General features: G+C 48.2%; 1 protein-coding gene across 1 annotated transcript; it reads left to right on the top strand.

Moving 5' to 3' along the window:
* Window positions 1-725: 725 nt before the first annotated feature.
* LOC139571527 (galectin-related protein-like) lies at window positions 726-17050 on the top strand. The gene is made up of 5 exons (XM_071394498.1): window positions 726-1048; window positions 1657-1740; window positions 1939-2027; window positions 11996-12182; window positions 13952-17050. Exons 1-5 carry the CDS (start codon window positions 878-880, stop codon window positions 14093-14095), a joined length of 675 nt encoding a protein of 224 aa, XP_071250599.1. The 5' UTR covers window positions 726-877; the 3' UTR covers window positions 14096-17050.
* Window positions 17051-19873: the final 2823 nt, after the last annotated feature.

Raw genomic sequence — 19873 nt, 5'->3', positions numbered from 1 at the left:
ATTTGCATAGGCAAATAATGTTCTATATAATTATTGAGCGGAAACATGCTATTTATAGCTCAATGGTGTCCAACAAAGTAGGATATTTCTCAATGAACTTGAATGAATGAATCAAAAACATGAATCAAAAAACCCGTTGGGCTCCCGAGTGGCGCAGTGGTCTAAGGCACTGCATCTCAGTGCTTGAGGCGTCACTACAGACACCTTGGTTTGAATCCAGGCTGTATCACAACCGGCTGTGATTGGGAGTCCCATGGGGCGGCGCACAATTGGCCCAGCGTCGTCCGGGTTTGGCCGGTGTAGGCAGTCATTGTAAATAAGAATTTGTTCTTCAACTGGCTTGCCTAGTTAAATAAAGGTACATTTTCAAAAACAAAAGTAGCTGTACTCTTATAGCCTAGATTTACATGTCAAATAGGTTGTTTCTTTAGCGCCACATTTTGTTCATTATCATTATCATCCCAAAATGGTTACATGTTCTATCCTAGGCTCCTACCACATACCAGGCCTCTTTAATTAGTCTAGGAACGAAGCTATACAAAATATCTCCATTCAAGATTAGAATCGAATGAGAGAAGTGCCCCCACTTTATGGGGGTACAGTTTAATTAGGTGAAGGTTCTTTGTAGGAAATTACAAATCTGATTAGCCTGACTCGTTCCCGTTCACGAACAGACGGGGATTACCAAAGCCCCTCTTACTATTGTAAAGCATACGTCAGCAAAATAAAAAGACTATCCACCCATTTCTAGAGCAGATAAATACAGCCTAGACATAGCCTACTACAACACGCAGCCTCAGCCAGCCAGACGTATCCTAATCCTAAATGTGAATACCGTAGGTAATTCCACGTATTGCTTACGATTCCTCTCCGCTGCATGTGGAGTGTGTGTGGACATCTAGAAATATGTTCACAGAGTCACTGCTGCCACGACGCTGACACATTCCAGGAGAGGAGGACTGGTCGGGCTGCCTCTCTTCTGATAAGCATCCTATGGTATTCTGTACAAGTCAAGATGGCGGTGTCGGCAACGGAAAAGGACGCAATAGTGAGTATTACAATTTTCAGGAAAACAGCGGTTTGCTCGGAATTTGTTGTTTTCTATATCTGCGCGTAAAACGGTTCAGCGTGTCATTTGTTGGAGAGCTATAATTTACGTCATCATGAAGTTTCTATGATTGTGGGGAGTAATATGGCAATAGGCTGTCCGTGCATTCCCAAGCACAGCCCGAGCCGACCTCTCATGTGGGCGAGGAACAAATTCAATATGATTCTGCATGATAACATGTATCTGTGCGGTGCTCACCTAGGTCGTTTGACCCATAGGTGCATTACCTCTCGTTATCACTGTACAATGCGGGCTGTCTATGTGCGAGTTGGTGGTAATGACCGACCGTTCTCACAGGTCTTACGCGCTCCAGTCTACAACATGACAGATGTTTTGACAGACATGGGTTTCCCCACCTTTTCATTGTTGAAGAGCGGCATGAGGACCATGCCGTCGGCTTTTTCAACCGCAGAGAAGACATCTAGAGCAATATGCAGCCTTTTAAAACGCTAGACTACTCAGCCCATTGAGTAGGCTACTATCATTTAGGCTGTACCTGATCAATACGTTGTGTTTTTCTTTCCCTTTTGTCTCTGGTGGTTTTGAAGAAAACTGAAGATGACCATCACAACGATTCGTTCGGGAACCCCGGGCTTATCTCGCCGGATAGGGAGGACATTGCACGGCTTCTGGTGGGACGATTCATCCTGAAACACCCACGTTAATCAATATATAGGCCTGTGTTATTAATCCGTTATGAAATAATTACCACATCTCCTACCCTGGAGGATGGGGGGGGGGGGGGGGGGGGGGCTACAACCGTTTTCTTTGTCCATATTATGTGTTGTGATGATGATGATTTATAATAAAATGTTGTCTCCCAATCGTAGAAGGTGCCGTTCAGCGGCCGCATCAGAGGTGGTATGAGGCCGGGGAAGAAGATCATTGTCATGGGCATTGTTGATCTGGAGCCGGACAGGTAGGCTAAGACAATAACCTCCACTCATTAGGTCTCTGGAGCCAGACAGGTAGGCTAAGACAATAACCTCCACTCATTAGGTCTCTGGAGCCAGACAGGTAGGCTAAGACAATAACCTCACTCATTAGGTCTCTGGAGCCAGACAGGTAGGCTAAGACAATAACCTCACTCATTAGGTCTCTGGAGCCAGACAGGTAGGCTAAGACAATAACCTCCACTCAATAGGTCTCTGGTCCAGGGTGATATAACCTCCACTCAATAGGTCTCTGGTCCAGGGTGATATAACCTCCACTCATTAGGTCTCTGGTCCAGGGTGATATAACCTCCACTCATTAGGTCTCTGGTCCAGGGTGATATAACCTCCACTCATTAGGTCTCTGGTCCAGGGTGATATAACCTCCACTCATTAGGTCTCTGGTCCAGGGTGATATAACCTCCACTCTTTAGGTCTCTGGTCCAGGGTGATATAACCTCCACTCAATAGGTCTCTGGTCCAGGGTGATATAACCTCCACTCATTAGGTCTTAGCTCTGGTCCAGGGCGATATAACCTCCACTCATTAGGTCTTAACTCTGGTCCAGGGCGATATAACCTCCACTCATTAGGTCTTAACTCTGGTCCAGGGTGATATAACCTCCACTCTTTAGGTCTCTGGTCCAGGGTGATATAACCTCCACTCAATAGGTCTCTGGTCCAGGGTGATATAACCTCCACTCATTAGGTCTTAGCTCTGGTCCAGGGTGATATAACCTCCACTCATTAGGTCTTAGCTCTGGTCCAGGGTGATATAACCTCCACTCATTAGGTCTTAACTCTGGTCCAGGGTGATATAACCTCCACTCAATAGGTCTCTGGTCCAGGGTGATTTAACCTCCACTCAATAGGTCTCTGGTCCAGGGTGATATAACCTCCACTCAATAGGTCTCTGGTCCAGGGTGATATAACCTCCACTCTTTAGGTCTCTGGTCCAGGGTGATATAACCTCCACTCAATAGGTCTCTGGTCCAGGGTGATATAACCTCCACTCATTAGGTCTTAGCTCTGGTCCAGGGCGATATAACCTCCACTCATTAGGTCTTAACTCTGGTCCAGGGTGATATAACCTCCACTCATTAGGTCTTAGCTCTGGTCCAGGGCGATATAACCTCCACTCATTAGGTCTTAACTCTGGTCCAGGGTGATATAACCTCCACTCATTAGGTCTCTGGTCCAGGGTGATATAACCTCCACTCAATAGGTCTCTGGTCCAGGGTGATATAACCTCCACTCATTAGGTCTTAGCTCTGGTCCAGGGCGATATAACCTCCACTCATTAGGTCTTAACTCTGGTCCAGGGTGATATAACCTCCACTCATTAGGTCTCTGGTCCAGGGCGATATAACCTCCACTCAATAGGTCTCTGGTCCAGGGCGATATAACCTCCACTCATTAGGTCTTAGCTCTGGTCCAGGGTGATTTAACCTCCACTCATTAGGTCTTAGCTCTGGTCCAGGGTGATATAACCTCCACTCATTAGGTCTTAGCTCTGGCCCATGTCGTTACGTGCAGCTTGCTGATGCAGAGCCTTCAACGTGTTAATTTTTAATTTTACCTTTATTTAACTAGGCAAGTCAGTTAAGAACAAATTCTTATTTTCAATGACGGCCTAGGAACAGTGGGTTAACTGCCTTTTCATTCTTGAAGAAGAGAAGGCGCCCTGGACTAGAGCTAACTAGGTGTGTTTTTCAACTGCACCCTGGCTTATCTGATTGAATGTCATTACCAACTTCTTATCTTTCATACACTGCTTTTTCATTAGATTCTACGTCCCATTCCATTTTAGGTGGAGTTCTGATTCTGTAAGAATGTAGCCTATAGAATGAATTGTTGTGGACCTGTGTATTACATGTTTAATTGGTGAAATGCTGTGTTTTCTATGTTATGTCTGCTGAAGAATGTGAATCTAGCCTCATAAGGAGAGAAAACATGTATTGTAAAAGACAGAATCAAACACAGGCTCAGAAAGGAAAAAGTTCAAAAGAATAGTTTATTATTAGCAGCATGGCAGAAGGCAAAGAAACGGCCTGGGGGAGGTGAAGAGGAGAACTGGAGAACTGTGTGGGTGGGAGTGTTGAGAAAGGATGGCTTTTTCATAATGCAAGGCAGGGTGTTCACCTCCACAGTCAGGCCAGGCTGAGGCAGAGCTGGTCTGTCTCCCCGAATGGCACCCTGTTCCCTATGTAGGCCACTAGGGCTACATTGGCCCTCATCAAATGTAGTGTGCTACAAAGGGAATAGTGTGCCAGTTGGGACACAATGCTTGTTGAGCCATTTTAGGGTGTGTCCTTTATAGGCCTCAATAGAAACTAATGGTCAGTTTAAAAACACATTTAGGGACATCAGTTTTAAATGCCTGTTCTAAAGTTCATGGAGATGTCAACATGCTGCTCCTCCAGATGCAGAACATAATGACAACAGTTATATGGTGTTTCTCCTACAACACCACGTCCCTATAGACCCTCCTCTATGTCCCCTACAGACACCACGTTCTATAGACCCTCCTCTATGTCCCCTACAGACACCACGTCCCTATAGACCCTCCTCTATGTCCCCTACAGACACCACGTCCCTATAGACCCTCCTCTATGTCTCCTACAACACCACGTCCCTATAGACCCTCCTCTATGTCCCCTACAGACACCACGTCCCTATAGACCCTCCTCTATGTCTCCTACAACACCACGTCCCTATAGACCCTCCTCTATGTCCCCTACAGACACCACGTCCCTATAGACCCTCCTCTATGTCCCCTACAGCACCACGTCCCTATAGACCCTCCTCTATGTCCCCTACAGCACCACGTCCCTATAGACCCTCCTCTATGTCCCCTACAGCACCACGTCCCTATAGGCCCTCTATGTCCCCTACAGACACCACGTCCCTATAGACCCTCCTCTATGTCCCCTACAGCACCACGTCCCTATAGGCCCTCCTCTATGTCCCCTACAGCACCACGTCCCTATAGACCCTCCTCTATGTCCCCTACAGACACCACGTCCCTATAGGCTCTCCTCTATGTCCCCTACAGACACCACGTCCCTATAGGCTCTCCTCTATGTCCCCTACAGCACCACGTCCCTATAGGCCCTCCTCTATGTCCCCTACAGACACCATGTCCCTATAGGCTCTCCTCTATGTCCCCTACAGCACCACGTCCCTATAGGCCCTCTATGTCCCCTACAGACACCACGTCCCTATAGGCTCTCCTCTATGTCGCCTACAGCACCACGTCCCTATAGGCCCTCATCTATGTCCTCTACAGACACCACGTCCCTATAGACCCTCTTCTATGTCCCCTACAGCACCACGTCCCTATAGGCTCTCCTCTATGTCCCCTACAGACACCACGTCCCTATAGGCCCTCATCTATGTCCTCTACAGACACCACGTCCCTATAGACCCTCCTCTATGTCCCCTACAGCACCACATCCCTATAGGCCCTCATCTATGTCCTCTACAGACACCACGTCCCTATAGGCCCTCCTCTATGTCCCCTACAGCACCACGTCCCTATAGGCCCTCCTCTATGTCCCCTACAGACACCACGTCCCTATAGACCCTCCACTATGTCCCCTACAGACACCACGTCCCTATAGACCCTCCTCTATGTCCCCTACAGCACCACGTCCCTATAGGCCCTCTATGTCCCCTAAAGACACCACGTCCCTATAGACCCTCCTCTATGTCCCCTACAGCACCACGTCCCTATAGACCCTCCTCTATGTCCCCTACAGCACCACGTCCCTATAGGCCCTCCTCTATGTCCCCTACAGCACCACGTCCCTATAGGCCCTCCACTATGTCCCTATAGGCCCTCCTATGTCCCCTACAGCATCATGTCCCTATAGGCCCTCCTCTATGTCCCCTACAGCATCATGTCCCTATAGGCCCTCCTATGTCCCCTACAGCATCATGTCCTTATAGACCCTCCTATGTCCCCTCCTCTCTGTCCCTTACGGCTCCATTACCATTGTCCCCATAGGCCCTCCTCTCTGTCTCTTACAGCTCCATTACCATTGTCCCCATAGGCCCTCCTCTCTGTCCCTTACAGCTCCATTACCATTGTCCCCATAGGCCCTCCTCTCTGTCCCTTACAGCTACATTACCATTGTCCCCATAGGCCCTCCTCTCTGTCCCTTACAGCTCCATTACCATATGCTCTTCCTTTATGTCCCCTCATGTAACAGAGTTAGCTTCCTAACCTCACTGCCCAGCTTGAAATGTCGAATTGGTTAATTTTCTGTTGCATATTTGGCTAAGACGTTCTTAAGCGGGCGGTCCTGTTTGTTTGCAAGGCAGAGAATCCCTGTTTCAATCCCACTAATAGACAGGCTGCCCTAGGGTTCCCACTAAGGGACAGGTTATCCTAGGGCTCCCACTAAGGGACAGGTTATCCTAGGGCTCCCACTAAGGGACAGGTTATCCTAGGGCTCCCACTAAGAGACAGGTTATCCTAGGGCTCCCACTAAGGGACAGGTTATCCTAGGGCTCCCACTAAGAGACAGGTTATCCTAGGGCTCCCACTAAGGGACAGGTTATCCTAGGGCTCCCACTAAGGGACAGGTTATCCTAGGGCTCCCACTAAGGGACAGGTTATCCTAGGGCTCCCACTAATGGACAGGTTATCCTAGGGCTCCCACTAAGGGACAGGTTATCCTAGGGCTCCCACTAAGGGACAGGTTATCCTAGGGCTCCCACTAAGGGACAGGTTATCCTAGGGCTCCCACTAAGAGACAGGTTATCCTAGGGCTCCCACTAAGGGACAGGTTATCCTAGGGCTCCCACTAAGGGACAGGTTATCCTAGGGCTCCCACTAAGGGACAGGTTATCCTAGGGCTCCCACTAAGAGACAGGTTATCCTAGGGCTCCCACTAAGGGACAGGTTATCCTAGGGCTCCCACTAAGAGACAGGTTATCCTAGGGCTCCCACTAAGGGACAGGTTATCCTAGGGCTCCCACTAACGGACAGGTTATCCTAGGGCTCCCACTAAGGGACAGGTTATAGTATGGCTCCCACTAAGGGACAGGTTACCTAGGGCTCCCACTAAGGGACAGGTTATCCTAGGGCTCCCACTAAGGGACAGGTTACCTAGGGCTCCCACTAACAGACAGGTTATCCTAGGGCTCCCACTAAGAGACAGGTTATCCTAGGGCTCCCACTAAGGGACAGGTTACCTAGGGCTCCCACTAACGGACAGGTTATCCTAGGGCTCCCACTAAGGGACAGGTTTCCTAGGGCTCACGCTAAGGGACAGGTTATCCTAGGGCTCCCACTTAGGGACAGGTTACCTAGGGCTCCCACTAAGGGACAGGCTGCCCTAGTGAACCCACTAACGGACAGGTTATCCTAGGGCTCCCACTAAGGGACAGGTTACCTAGGGCTCCCACTAAGGGACAGGTTATCCTAGGGCTCCCACTAAGGGACAGGTTTCCTAGGGCTCACGCTAAGGGACAGGTTATCCTAGGGCTCCCACTAAGGGACAGGTTACCTAGGGCTCCCACTAAGGGACAGGCTGCCCTAGTGAACCCACTAACGGACAGGTTATCCTAGGGCTCCCACTAAGGGACAGGTTACCTAGGGCTCCCACTAAGGGACAGGTTATCCTAGGGCTCACGCTAAGGGACAGGTTATCCTAGGGCTCCCACTAAGGGACAGGTTACCTAGGGCTCCCACTAAGGGACAGGCTGCCCTAGTGAACCCACTAACGGACAGGTTATCCTAGGGCTCCCACTAAGGGACAGGTTACCTAGGGCTCCCACTAAGGGACAGGTTATCCTAGGGCTCCCACTAAGAGACAGGTTATCCTAGGGCTCCCACTAAGGGACAGGTTATCCTAGGGCTCCCACTAAGAGACAGGTTATCCTAGGGCTCCCACTAAGGGACAGGTTATCCTAGGGCTCCCACTAACGGACAGGTTATCCTAGGGCTCCCACTAAGGGACAGGTTATAGTATGGCTCCCACTAAGGGACAGGTTACCTAGGGCTCCCACTAAGGGACAGGTTATCCTAGGGCTCCCACTAAGGGACAGGTTACCTAGGGCTCCCACTAACAGACAGGTTATCCTAGGGCTCCCACTAAGAGACAGGTTATCCTAGGGCTCCCACTAAGGGACAGGTTACCTAGGGCTCCCACTAACGGACAGGTTATCCTAGGGCTCCCACTAAGGGACAGGTTTCCTAGGGCTCACGCTAAGGGACAGGTTATCCTAGGGCTCCCACTTAGGGACAGGTTACCTAGGGCTCCCACTAAGGGACAGGCTGCCCTAGTGAACCCACTAACGGACAGGTTATCCTAGGGCTCCCACTAAGGGACAGGTTACCTAGGGCTCCCACTAAGGGACAGGTTATCCTAGGGCTCCCACTAAGGGACAGGTTTCCTAGGGCTCACGCTAAGGGACAGGTTATCCTAGGGCTCCCACTAAGGGACAGGTTACCTAGGGCTCCCACTAAGGGACAGGCTGCCCTAGTGAACCCACTAACGGACAGGTTATCCTAGGGCTCCCACTAAGGGACAGGTTACCTAGGGCTCCCACTAAGGGACAGGTTATCCTAGGGCTCACGCTAAGGGACAGGTTATCCTAGGGCTCCCACTAAGGGACAGGTTACCTAGGGCTCCCACTAAGGGACAGGCTGCCCTAGTGAACCCACTAACGGACAGGTTATCCTAGGGCTCCCACTAAGGGACAGGTTACCTAGGGCTCCCACTAAGGGACAGGTTTTCCTAGGGCTCCCACTAAGGGACAGGTTACCTAGGGCTCCCACTAAGGGACAGGTTATCCTAGGGCTCCCACTAAGGGACAGGTTAGCCTAGGGCTCCCACTAAGGGACAGGTTATCCTAGGGCTCCCACTAACGGACAGGTTATCCTAGGGCTCCCACTAAGAGACAGGTTATCCTAGGGCTCCCACTAAGGGACAGGTTATCCTAGGGCTCCCACTAACGGACAGGTTATCCTAGGGCTCCCACTAAGGGACAGGTTATCCTAGGGCTCCCACTAACGGACAGGTTATCCAAGGGCTCCCACTAAGGGACAGGTTATCCTAGGGCTCCCACTAAGGGACAGGTTATAGTATGGCTCCCACTAAGGGACAGGTTACCTAGGGCTCCCACTAAGGGACAGGTTATCCTAGGGCTCCCACTAAGGGACAGGTTACCTAGGGCTCCCACTAACGGACAGGTTATCCTAGGGCTCCCACTAACGGACAGGTTATCCAAGGGCTCCCACTAAGGGACAGGTTATCCTAGGGCTCCCACTAAGGGACAGGTTATAGTATGGCTCCCACTAAGGGACAGGTTACCTAGGGCTCCCACTAAGGGACAGGTTATCCTAGGGCTCCCACTAAGGGACATGTTACCTAGGGCTCCCACTAACGGACAGGTTATCCTAGGGCTCCCACTAAGGGACAGGTTTCCTAGGGCTCACGCTAAGGGACAGGTTATCCCAGGGCTCCCACTAAGGGACAGGTTACCTAGGGCTCCCACTAAGGGACAGGCTGCCCTAGTGAACCCACTAACGGACAGGTTATCCTAGGGCTCCCACTAAGGGACAGGTTACCTAGGGCTCCCACTAAGGGACAGGTTATCCTAGGGCTCCCACTAAGGGACAGGTTTCCTAGGGCTCACGCTAAGGGACAGGTTATCCTAGGGCTCCCACTAAGGGACAGGTTACCTAGGGCTCCCACTAAGGGACAGGCTGCCCTAGTGAACCCACTAACGGACAGGTTATCCTAGGGCTCCCACTAAGGGACAGGTTACCTAGGGCTCCCACTAAGGGACAGGTTATCCTAGGGCTCACGCTAAGGGACATGTTATCCTAGGGCTCCCACTAAGGGACAGGTTACCTAGGGCTCCCACTAAGGGACAGGCTGCCCTAGTGAACCCACTAACGGACAGGTTATCCTAGGGCTCCCACTAAGGGACAGGTTACCTAGGGCTCCCACTAAGGGACAGGTTATCCTAGGGCTCCCACTAAGGGACAGGTTAGCCTAGGGCTCCCACTAAGGGACAGGTTAGCCTAGGGCTCCCACTAAGGGACAGGTTACCTAGGGCTCCCACTAAGGGACAGGTTACCTAGGGCTCCCACTAAGGGACAGGTTATCCTAGGGCTCCCACTAAGGGACAGGTTATCCTAGGTCTCCCACTAAGGGACAGGTTACCTAGGGCTCCCACTAAGGGACAGGTTACCTAGGGCTCCCACTAAGGGACAGGTTATCCTAGGGTTCCCACTAAGGGACAGGTTACCTAGGGCTCCCACTAAGGGACATGCTGCCTAGGGCTCCCACTAAGGGACAGGTTACCTAGGGCTCCCACTAAGGGACAGGTTATCCTATGGCTCCCACTAAGGGACAGGCTGCCTAGGGTTCCCACTATGGGACAGGTTGCCTAGGGTTCCCACTAAGAGACAGGTTGCCTAGAGCTCCCACTAAGGGACAGGTTGCCTAGGCCTCCCACTAAGGGACAGGTTGCCTAGGGCTCCCACTAAGGGACAGGTTACCTAGGGCTCCCACTAAGGGACAGGCTGCCCTAGGGCTCCCACTAAGGGACAGGTTATCCTAGGGCTCCCACTAAGGGACAGGTTACCTAGGGCTCCCACTAAGGGACAGGTTATCCTAGGGCTCCCACTAAGGGACAGGTTACCTAGGGCTCCCACTAAGGGACAGGTTACCTAGGGCTCCCACTAAGGGACAGGTTTCCTAGTGAACCCACCAAGGGAAAGGTTACCTAGGGCTCCCACTAAGGGACAGGTTACCTAGGGCTCCCACTAAGGGACATGCTGCCTAGGGCTCCCACTAAGGGACAGGTTACCTAGGGCTCCCACTAAGGGACAGGTTATCCTATGGCTCCCACTAAGGGACAGGCTGCCTAGGGTTCCCACTATTGGACAGGTTGCCTAGGGTTCCCACTAAGAGACAGGTTGCCTAGAGCTCCCACTAAGGGACAGGTTGCCTAGGGCTCCCACTAAGGGACAGGTTACCTAGGGCTCCCACTAAGGGACAGGCTGCCCTAGGGCTCCCACTAAGGGACAGGTTATCCTAGGGCTCCCACTAAGGGACAGGTTATCCTAGGGCTCCCACTAAGGGACAGGTTACCTAGGGCTCCCACTAAGGGACAGGCTGCCCTAGGGCTCCCACTAAGGGACAGGCTGCCCTAGGGCTCCCACTAAGGGACAGGTTATCCTAGGGCTCCCACTAAGGGACAGGTTACCTAGTGAACCCACTAAGGGACAGGTTACCTAGTGAACCCACTAAGGGACAGGTTACCTAGGCCTCCCACTAAAGGACAGGTTACCTAGGGCTCCCACTAAGGGACAGGTTACCTAGGGCTCCCACTAAGGGACAGGTTACCTAGTGAACCCACTAAGGGACAGGTTACCTAGGGCTCCCACTAAAGGACAGGTTACCTAGGGCTCCCACTAAGGGACAGGTTACCTAGGGCTCCCACTAAGGGACAGGTTACCTAGTGAACCCACTAAGGGACAGGTTACCTAGTGAACCCACTAAGGGACAGGTTACCTAGGGCTCCCACTAAGGGACAGGTTATCCTAGGGATCCCACTAAAGGACAGGTTACCTAGGGCTCCCACTAAAGGACAGGTTACCTAGGGCTCCCACTGAGGGACCGGTTACCTAGGGCTCCCACTAAGGGACAGGTTACCTAGTGAACCCACTAAGGGACAGGTTACCTAGTGAACCCACTAAGGGACATGTTACCTAGGGCTCCCACTAAAGGACAGGTTACCTAGGGCTCCCACTAAAGGACAGGTTACCTAGGGCTCCCACTAAAGGACAGGTTACCTAGGGCTCCCACTAAAGGACAGGTTACCTAGGGCTCCCACTAAAGGACAGGTTACCTAGGGTAAAATGGGATATTGTTAAACCAGCTCAGTGACACCTATTTCTTTTTTCTTCTTTACGTTTCTTTCTGTCTCAGCTTTGACGTCAGCCTGACTTGCGGCCGCGGCACAGAGAAGGAGGAGCCACAGCCGGATGTGGCCCTGAAACTCAGCGCTCGATTCGCCGAGCGCCAGTTTCTGCGTAACTCCTGCGTCTCGGGAAAATGGAGCGAGGAGGAGAAGTCTATCGACTACTTCCCCTTCATCCCTGACCAGCCCTTCAGGGTACCTTTTATACTTATCCTAACCCCTAAACTCTAATCCTAACCCCTAACCTCTAATCCTAACCTCTAATCTGACCAGCCCTTCAGGGTACCTGTTACACTGATCCTAACCTCTAAACTCTAAACTCTAATCCTAACCCCTATACTCTAATCCTAACCCCTAACCTCTAATCCTAACCAGCCCTTCAGGGTACCTGTTACACTGAATCTAACCCCTAAACTCTAATCCTAACCCATAACCTCTAACCCCTAATCCTAATATCTAATCCTAATCCTAATCCTAACCTCTAATCCTAACTGGACCAGGCCTTCAAGATACCATAACACTCCACTCTCTTTTTAAATTCTAACCCCTAACCCGACCATCCCTTCAGGGTACCAAGAACACTTCACGTTCTTATCCAACTTGTCCCAAATGGCACCACATCCCCTTTCTAGTAGACTTCCTTTGACCAGAGCCCTATGGGGTCACAGTTAACTAGGGTCTTAACTTCATGATAATTGGCCTTCCACCCTTATCTCTATTTCATACACTCCCTCGCTCTACCACTCTGACTTCTCTTTAGTTGCTGTGATATGATTCAGTACAGACGTTATGTAAAGATATAGACCAGTGATGTGATATGATTCAGTACAGACGTTATGGAAAGATATAGCCCAGTGATGTGATATGATTCAGTACAGACGTTATGTAAAGATATAGCCCAGTGATGTGATATGATTCAGTACAGACGTTATGTAAAGATATAGTCCAGTGATGTGATATGATTCAGTACAGACGTTATGTAAAGATATAGACCAGTGATGTGATATGATTCAGTACAGACGTTATGTAAAGATATAGCCCAGTGATGTGATATGATTCAGTACAGACGTTGTGTAAAGATATAGCCCAGTGATGTGATATGATTCAGTACAGACGTTATGTAAAGATATAGTCCAGTGATGTGATATGATTCAGTACAGACGTTGTGTAAAGATATAGCCCAGTGATGTGATATGATTCAGTACAGACGTTATGTAAAGATATAGTCCAGTGATGTGATATGATTCAGTACAGACGTTGTGTAAAGATATAGCCCAGTGATGTGATATGATTCAGTACAGACGTTATGTAAAGATATAGCCCAGTGATGTGATATGATTCAGTACAGACGTTATGTAAAGATATAGCCCAGTGATGTGATATGATTCAGTACAGACGTTGTGTAAAGATATAGCCCAGTGATGTGATATGATTCAGTACAGACGTTATGTAAAGATATAGACCAGTGATGTGATATGATTCAGTACAGACGTTATGTAAAGATATAGACCAGGGATGTGATATGATTCAGTACAGACGTTATGTAAAGATATAGCCCAGTGATGTGATATGATTCAGTACAGACGTTATGTAAAGATATAGCCCAGTGATGTGATATGATTCAGTACAGACGTTATGTAAAGATATAGCCCAGTGATGTGATATGATTCAGTACAGACGTTATGTAAAGATATAGACCAGTGATGAGGAACACACATTGTTCCTTGTTGTGGTTTTATTGTAAAGCAGGTTGCTCCAGTCACACATTGTCAGAGGATGTGGTTTAGAGATGGTTAGAGATAGCATAAGTGATAAGTTATGCAAAAGCTAACAAGCTCTCTTTCATTTGGAGAAAGAACCACATGGCCACATAATGTGACTTGGTTTAGAAATGGGGTGTTTTATTCTATTCTCTTTTTCTACTTGCCTTTTCTCTTTCTCCATCTCTCTCTCTATCTATCCAGATCGAGATCCACTGCGAGCACACGCGCTTCCGGATATTTGTGGACGGAAACCCGCTCTTTGACTTTTTTCACAAAGTGAAATCTTTGCCGTCCATCGATACAGTGAGGATAGAAGGGGGTCTACAGATCACCAAGCTAGGTTAACCAACCCAGCTGCCATGCCAGTGTGTGACACAACAAGAACTCAATACAGGTGAACACACACACCTGTTACTACAATACCCACAATGCAACACTGCAGCGACAGTGGGCCTAGCGCTTTAGAAAGGCCTCGCCCATCCCGGGCGGGGATGGTTCTGCTGTCACTCCTCTTCTTCTTTCTCTTTTATCTTGTCATGTCTCAACCAAGATCTGACATTATTGTGACCTTCCTAATTGTTGGTTGAATGGTTGCAATGCAACGCAGCTCTGTGTGTTTTTGTTCTGAAAGAATTCCTTTGTTTTCTTCCTCAGTTCTGTGTGTGTCAGGGATCTCACAATATAAACGCCTGCTCATGGTTACCAAGCATCCTATGGGGATTTTGCTGAGAGAGGGGGCCCTATTCCAAATGTAATAGTGCACTGCTTTTTGGGCACTATTTGGCACTAGAGTGCTATTTGAGATACAGCCGTAGAGCACTCAAAGTATTTGCTTTCATGTGGAGAAATCCTACAATTCTCAGGAGGTTTCTCAGGAATCAACACTATTTATCACGTATAACATCATCACTGTAAATGAGGGTTATTTCGTGAGGTTGACAAGCTCAGTATTATGGGAGCTTCCATTTTTGCACTCCCTCCCTGTTCTTGAATTGGGTTTTATTGGTTGGTTGTCATGGTTATTGGCATCCTAACTCAATGACCTACATACAGAAGTTGCATTCTAAATTGCATTCTATTCCCTATATAGTGCACTACTTTGATCAGGGCCCATTGGGCTCTGGCCAAAAGTATTGCACTACGTAGGGAATAGGGTGCCATTTGGAAAGGGAAATGAGGATTATATTGTGGAGTCTCGGCAAGATGTACCGTAGCAGCTTTTTGATTGAAATGTCTTGTAACTGTATGCAATGTATTAATGGTGGTTCTTACTCACAGTTTCAGTTCATTGCAACCATTCTCCTCCTGTAGATATAGATATTGCACTGACATAGAGCTACATGGTAGTGAATAGAATGTATAGTTCATTTGGAACTTTGTTTACATTGCTTATTTAACAGTGATGAACGATTGGTTCATTTAAAGGGGTAGTTCACCACAAAATCCAAGTTTATCAGATGTGTTTTATACCTCAACTGTTCTGTGTGGAGCTAATAAACTGGAATTAGAGGTGGCAATCTTTCCTATTCATTTGGGTTTTAGATGAGATCTGTAGGTTTCTCCAAAGGCTCACAGCAGAGTCTAGACAACACAACACGTGGTGTGAAATATGGACTCAGATGGTCTTTCTAGACTTGAAAACATCCTAGCAAATGTTATCTTGGAGTGAACTATCCCTTTAAGGAGTTTTTTTAACTGGACTCTGACTTGTAAATGAAGAAAAACCCCATAGTGAAAACACACCCAGCGATGGCCAGCCTAAACAACCATTCCACCCAAACCTCACTATCACAGACCAGATTATTACTGTATATGCAAATAGTGGATTCTCTTCCACACTTGAGCATTTTTTAAAACCAGGATCGTATTCATTAGTGCACACCGAAGTGAAATGTTTTGCCCAAAATAAAAAACAGTTGACCCGAAACTGTAACCGGTACCTCTTGAAGTTTACAGACTGTTCCGTTAGCTAGCGGTTAGCGGTTAGCGATTAGCTGGTTGATTGTTGTGAAGAATAGGAATAAAGGCTGATGGTGTTATGAATGTACAACAGCCATGTTTTTCTATGGTAGCATACCCACTGGGCACAGACGTCAGTTCTTTCGAAACCAAGCCAGGAGAGCAAGAATGGGGCACACGGACATCACATGGTGCCTAGGGGAGCTATTGTGCTCCATCAAAGCTCTATATTATCTCTTACTGGGCTTAGTTGTTGGATCTCTTCTTCTCTATATTGTCTCTTACTGGGCTTAGTTGTTGGATCTCTCCTTCTCTCTATTGTCTCTTACTGGGCTTAGTTGTTGGATCTCTCCTTCTCTATATTGTCTCTTACTGGGCTTAGTTGTTGGATCTCTTCTTCTCTATATTGTCTCTTACTGGGCTTAGTTGTTGGATCTCTCCTTCTCTATATCGTCTCTTACTGGGCTTAGTTGTTGGATCTCTCCTTCTCTATATTGTCTCTTACTGGGCTTAGTTGTTGGATCTCTCCTTTTCTATATCGTCTCTTACTGGGCTTAGTTGTTGGATCTCTCCTTCTCTATATTGTCTCTTACTCTGCTTAGTTGTTGGATCTCTCCTTCTCTCTATTGTCTCTTACTGGGCTTAGTTGTTGGATCTCTCCTTCTCTCTATTGTCTCTTACTGGGCTTAGTTGTTGGATCTCTCCTTCTCTCTATTGTCTCTTACTGGGCTTAGTTGTTGGATCTCTCATCCTCTATATCGTCTCTTACTGGGCTTAGTTGTTGGATCTCTCCTTCTCTATATCGTCTCTTACTGGGCTTAGTTGTTGGATCTCTCCTTCTCTCTATTGTCTCTTACTGGGCTTAGTTGTTGGATCTCTCTTTCTCTATATTGTCTCTTACTGGGCTTAGTTGTTGGAGGGAGCGCTCATTCTTCGGTTGCCTCTACATAATGCAAAACTTGACCCTAACTTTAACCCTAACTCAAGACACGTTTGACCCTAAGTGCACTACTTTTGACCAGGGCCCAATGTATAGAATAGGGTGCCATTTGGGATGCAGATTTCCTGTTGGGAGCAAGTCAGCTCTGAGTTGTAGATGAGTAGGGAGGGATTTAGGATTAAAGGTGCTACACAGGATTTAAAAAAATAGCATTGTAATAGTGGAATGATAGTGTTTCACAGTATTACTTACCTGGCTGTGATAATTGCCTATTGATTTCTCCCATTGGAGAGGCATCTGTTGTCAAAATGGGAAAGCTGTTTTGACTTTGGCTGTGTTATCTATTTAAAATCGGGTCAAGTGGCCAATGTAGAAATCGCTCTGTAATTTCTTGATGAAAAGAATTTGACACTGTTCGCTCAATTTCAGTTTATGTGAGAAAACAAGCACTGAATAGTGTAGGGCAGGGTATTCACCTCTGACCCTACGAGGTCCAGAGCCTGCTGGTTTTCTGTTCTATCTGATCATTAATATCACCCACCTGGTGTCCCCCCAAAAAAGCAGTGGAACTGGCTTTGAGGTCGAGTGTTGAGTTTGAGGGGTGTAGCTAAACATATGTTTAATAATAAAACATATAGTTTTTCCAGCTGTTTGAAGCTGCTGGACCAAAACAGAAAGTAAAAGGCTCAATTGTGAGTCTCCTCCATGTTACGGAGAAATGGGATTTTGGGGGTGTAGCACCTTTAAGTCATGATAACTTTGAAGGTTGAGGGGTTGGTTGTTTGGTGTTTATTTTCTTTGCTGTAGTCAGACATCCCTCTGTACAGTGCTTCAAATGGTCTCTTCCTTGGTTTACCCCTGCAATGTGCTTCAAATGGACCGTTCCTTGGTTTAACCCTGTAAGATGCTTCAAATGGTCCCTTCCTTGGTTTAACCCTGTAAGATGCTTCAAATGGTCCCTTCCTTGGTTTACCCCTGTAAGATGCTTCAAATGGACCCTTCCTTGGTTTAACCCTGTAAGATGCTTCAAATGGTCCCTTCCTTGGTTTACCCCTGTAAGATGCTTCAAATGGACCCTTCCTTGGTTTACCCCTGTAATGTGCTTCAAATGGACCCTTCCTTGGTTTTGCCCAGATAGGCCACTGCACTGACTGAACCCTGTACAGTCCATCACATTCAGCATGGGGGGATAGTGAATGGTTGGTAATGAATGTGTGTGTGCTATATCAGACGTTCGGTCTCTGAACATCATTGCAGTAGGCAATCCATGACAATATTCTGTAGGATGCAGAATTGTTCAGTAGGCTACATATGCACAGGTCTTTCTTTTCTGTAAGAGAGCAATAACTTCATCCTCTCTGTCTTTTCTCCTGGATGGTCACACAGGGTTTTCCTGAGGTAGTAAGATAGAGAACTCTTTTTGTTGCATGACAGGCACTCATTTCCATAAAGAAACTACAGTAGGCTATTAGGAAGGCAATACGGAGGACAGAGAGAGAGAGTTTGAATGATCCAGCCCAATGCACTGACCTCAACAGTATTGTATCCTTAATGTTGTATTAGGCTGAGTCTGGGTGTGTTTCGGGTGGCTGATTTCATTGTCGGTGCTGATCTGGCTGTAGTGAGTGGGAAACCATCCCTAGTGAAACCACAACTTCTGGCTGTAGTGAGTGGGAAACCATCCCTAGTGAAACCACAACTTCTGGCTGTAGTGAGTGGGAAACCATCCCTAGTGAAACCACAACTTCTGGCTGTAGTGAGTGGGAAACCATCCCTAGTGAAACCACAACTTCTGGCTGTAGTGAGTTGGAAACCATCCCTAGTGAAACCACAACTTCTGGCTGTAGTGAGTTGGAAACCATCCCTAGTGAAACCACAACTTCTGGCTGTAGTGAGTTGGAAATGTCACTCTAGCATCTCTCCTGTGGTTCAGCCTGTTACATGTCACTCTAGCATCTCTCCTGTGGTTCAGCCTGTTACATGTCACTCTAGCATCTCTCCTGTGGTTCAGCCTGTTACATGTCACTCTAGTATCTCGCCTGTGGTTCAGCCTGTTACATGTCACTCTAGTATCTCTCCTGTGGTTCAGCCTGTTACATGTCACTCTAGCATCTCTCCTGTGGTTCAGCCTGTTACATGTCACTCTAGTATCTCGCCTGTGGTTCAGCCTCTTACATGTCACTCTAGTATCTCGCCTGTGGTTCAGCCTGTTACATGTCACTCTAGTATCTCGCCTGTGGTTCAGCCTGTTACATGTCACTCTAGCATCTCTCCTGTGGTTCAGCCTGTTACATGTCACTCTAGCATCTCTCCTGTGGTTCAGCCTGTTACATGTCACTCTAGCATCTCTCCTGTGGTTCAGCCTGTTACATGTCACTCTAGCATCTCTCCTGTGGTTCAGCCTGTTACATGTCACTCTAGCATCTCTCCTGTGGTTCAGCCTGTTACATGTCACTCTAGCATCTCTCCTGTGGTTCAGCCTGTTACATGTCACTCTAGCATCTCTCCTGTGGTTCAGCCTGTTACATGTCACTCTAGTATCTCGCCTGTGGTTCAGCCTGTTACATGTCACTCTAGCATCTCTCCTGTGGTTCAGCCTGTTACATGTCACTCTAGCATCTCTCCTGTGGTTCAGCCTGTTACATGTCACTCTAGTATCTCGCCTGTGGTTCAGCCTGTTACATGTCACTCTAGCATCTCTCCTGTGGTTCAGCCTGTTACATGTCACTCTAGTATCTCGCCTGTGGTTCAGCCTGTTACATGTCACTCTAGCATCTCTCCTGTGGTTCAGCCTGTTACATGTCACTCTAGTATCTCGCCTGTGGTTCAGCCTGTTACATGTCACTCTAGCATCTCTCCTGTGGTTCAGCCTGTTACATGTCACTCTAGCATCTCTCCTGTGGTTCAGCCTGTTACATGTCACTCTAGTATCTCGCCTGTGGTTCAGCCTGTTACATGTCACTCTAGCATCTCTCCTGTGGTTCAGCCTGTTACATGTCACTCTAGTATCTCGCCTGTGGTTCAGCCTGTTACATGTCACTCTAGTATCTCGCCTGTGGTTCAGCCTGTTACATGTCACTCTAGCATCTCGCCTGTGGTTCAGCCTGTTACATGTCACTCTAGTATCTCTCCTGTGGTTCAGCCTGTTACATGTCACTCTAGTATCTCGCCTGTGGTTCAGCCTGTTACATGTCACTCTAGCATCTCTCCTGTGGTTCAGCCTG

This window comes from Salvelinus alpinus, chromosome 3 (genome assembly GCF_045679555.1).
Source record: "Salvelinus alpinus chromosome 3, SLU_Salpinus.1, whole genome shotgun sequence".
In the NCBI taxonomy this organism is placed as follows: domain Eukaryota; kingdom Metazoa; phylum Chordata; class Actinopteri; order Salmoniformes; family Salmonidae; genus Salvelinus; species Salvelinus alpinus.
This window is presented reverse-complemented; position numbering and strand designations above follow the sequence as displayed.

Excerpts from the sequence above, each read along its gene's own strand:
- LOC139571527 (XM_071394498.1), top strand. The coding sequence starts at position 878 with ATGTGGAGTGTGTGTGGACATCTAGAAATATGTTCACAGAGTCACTGC. Across the intron at positions 1,049-1,656 it reads CAACGGAAAAGGACGCAATA|AAAACTGAAGATGACCATCA; the intron begins GTGAGTATTACA and ends GTGGTTTTGAAG. Across the intron at positions 12,183-13,951 it reads TCCCTGACCAGCCCTTCAGG|ATCGAGATCCACTGCGAGCA; the intron begins GTACCTTTTATA and ends CTATCTATCCAG.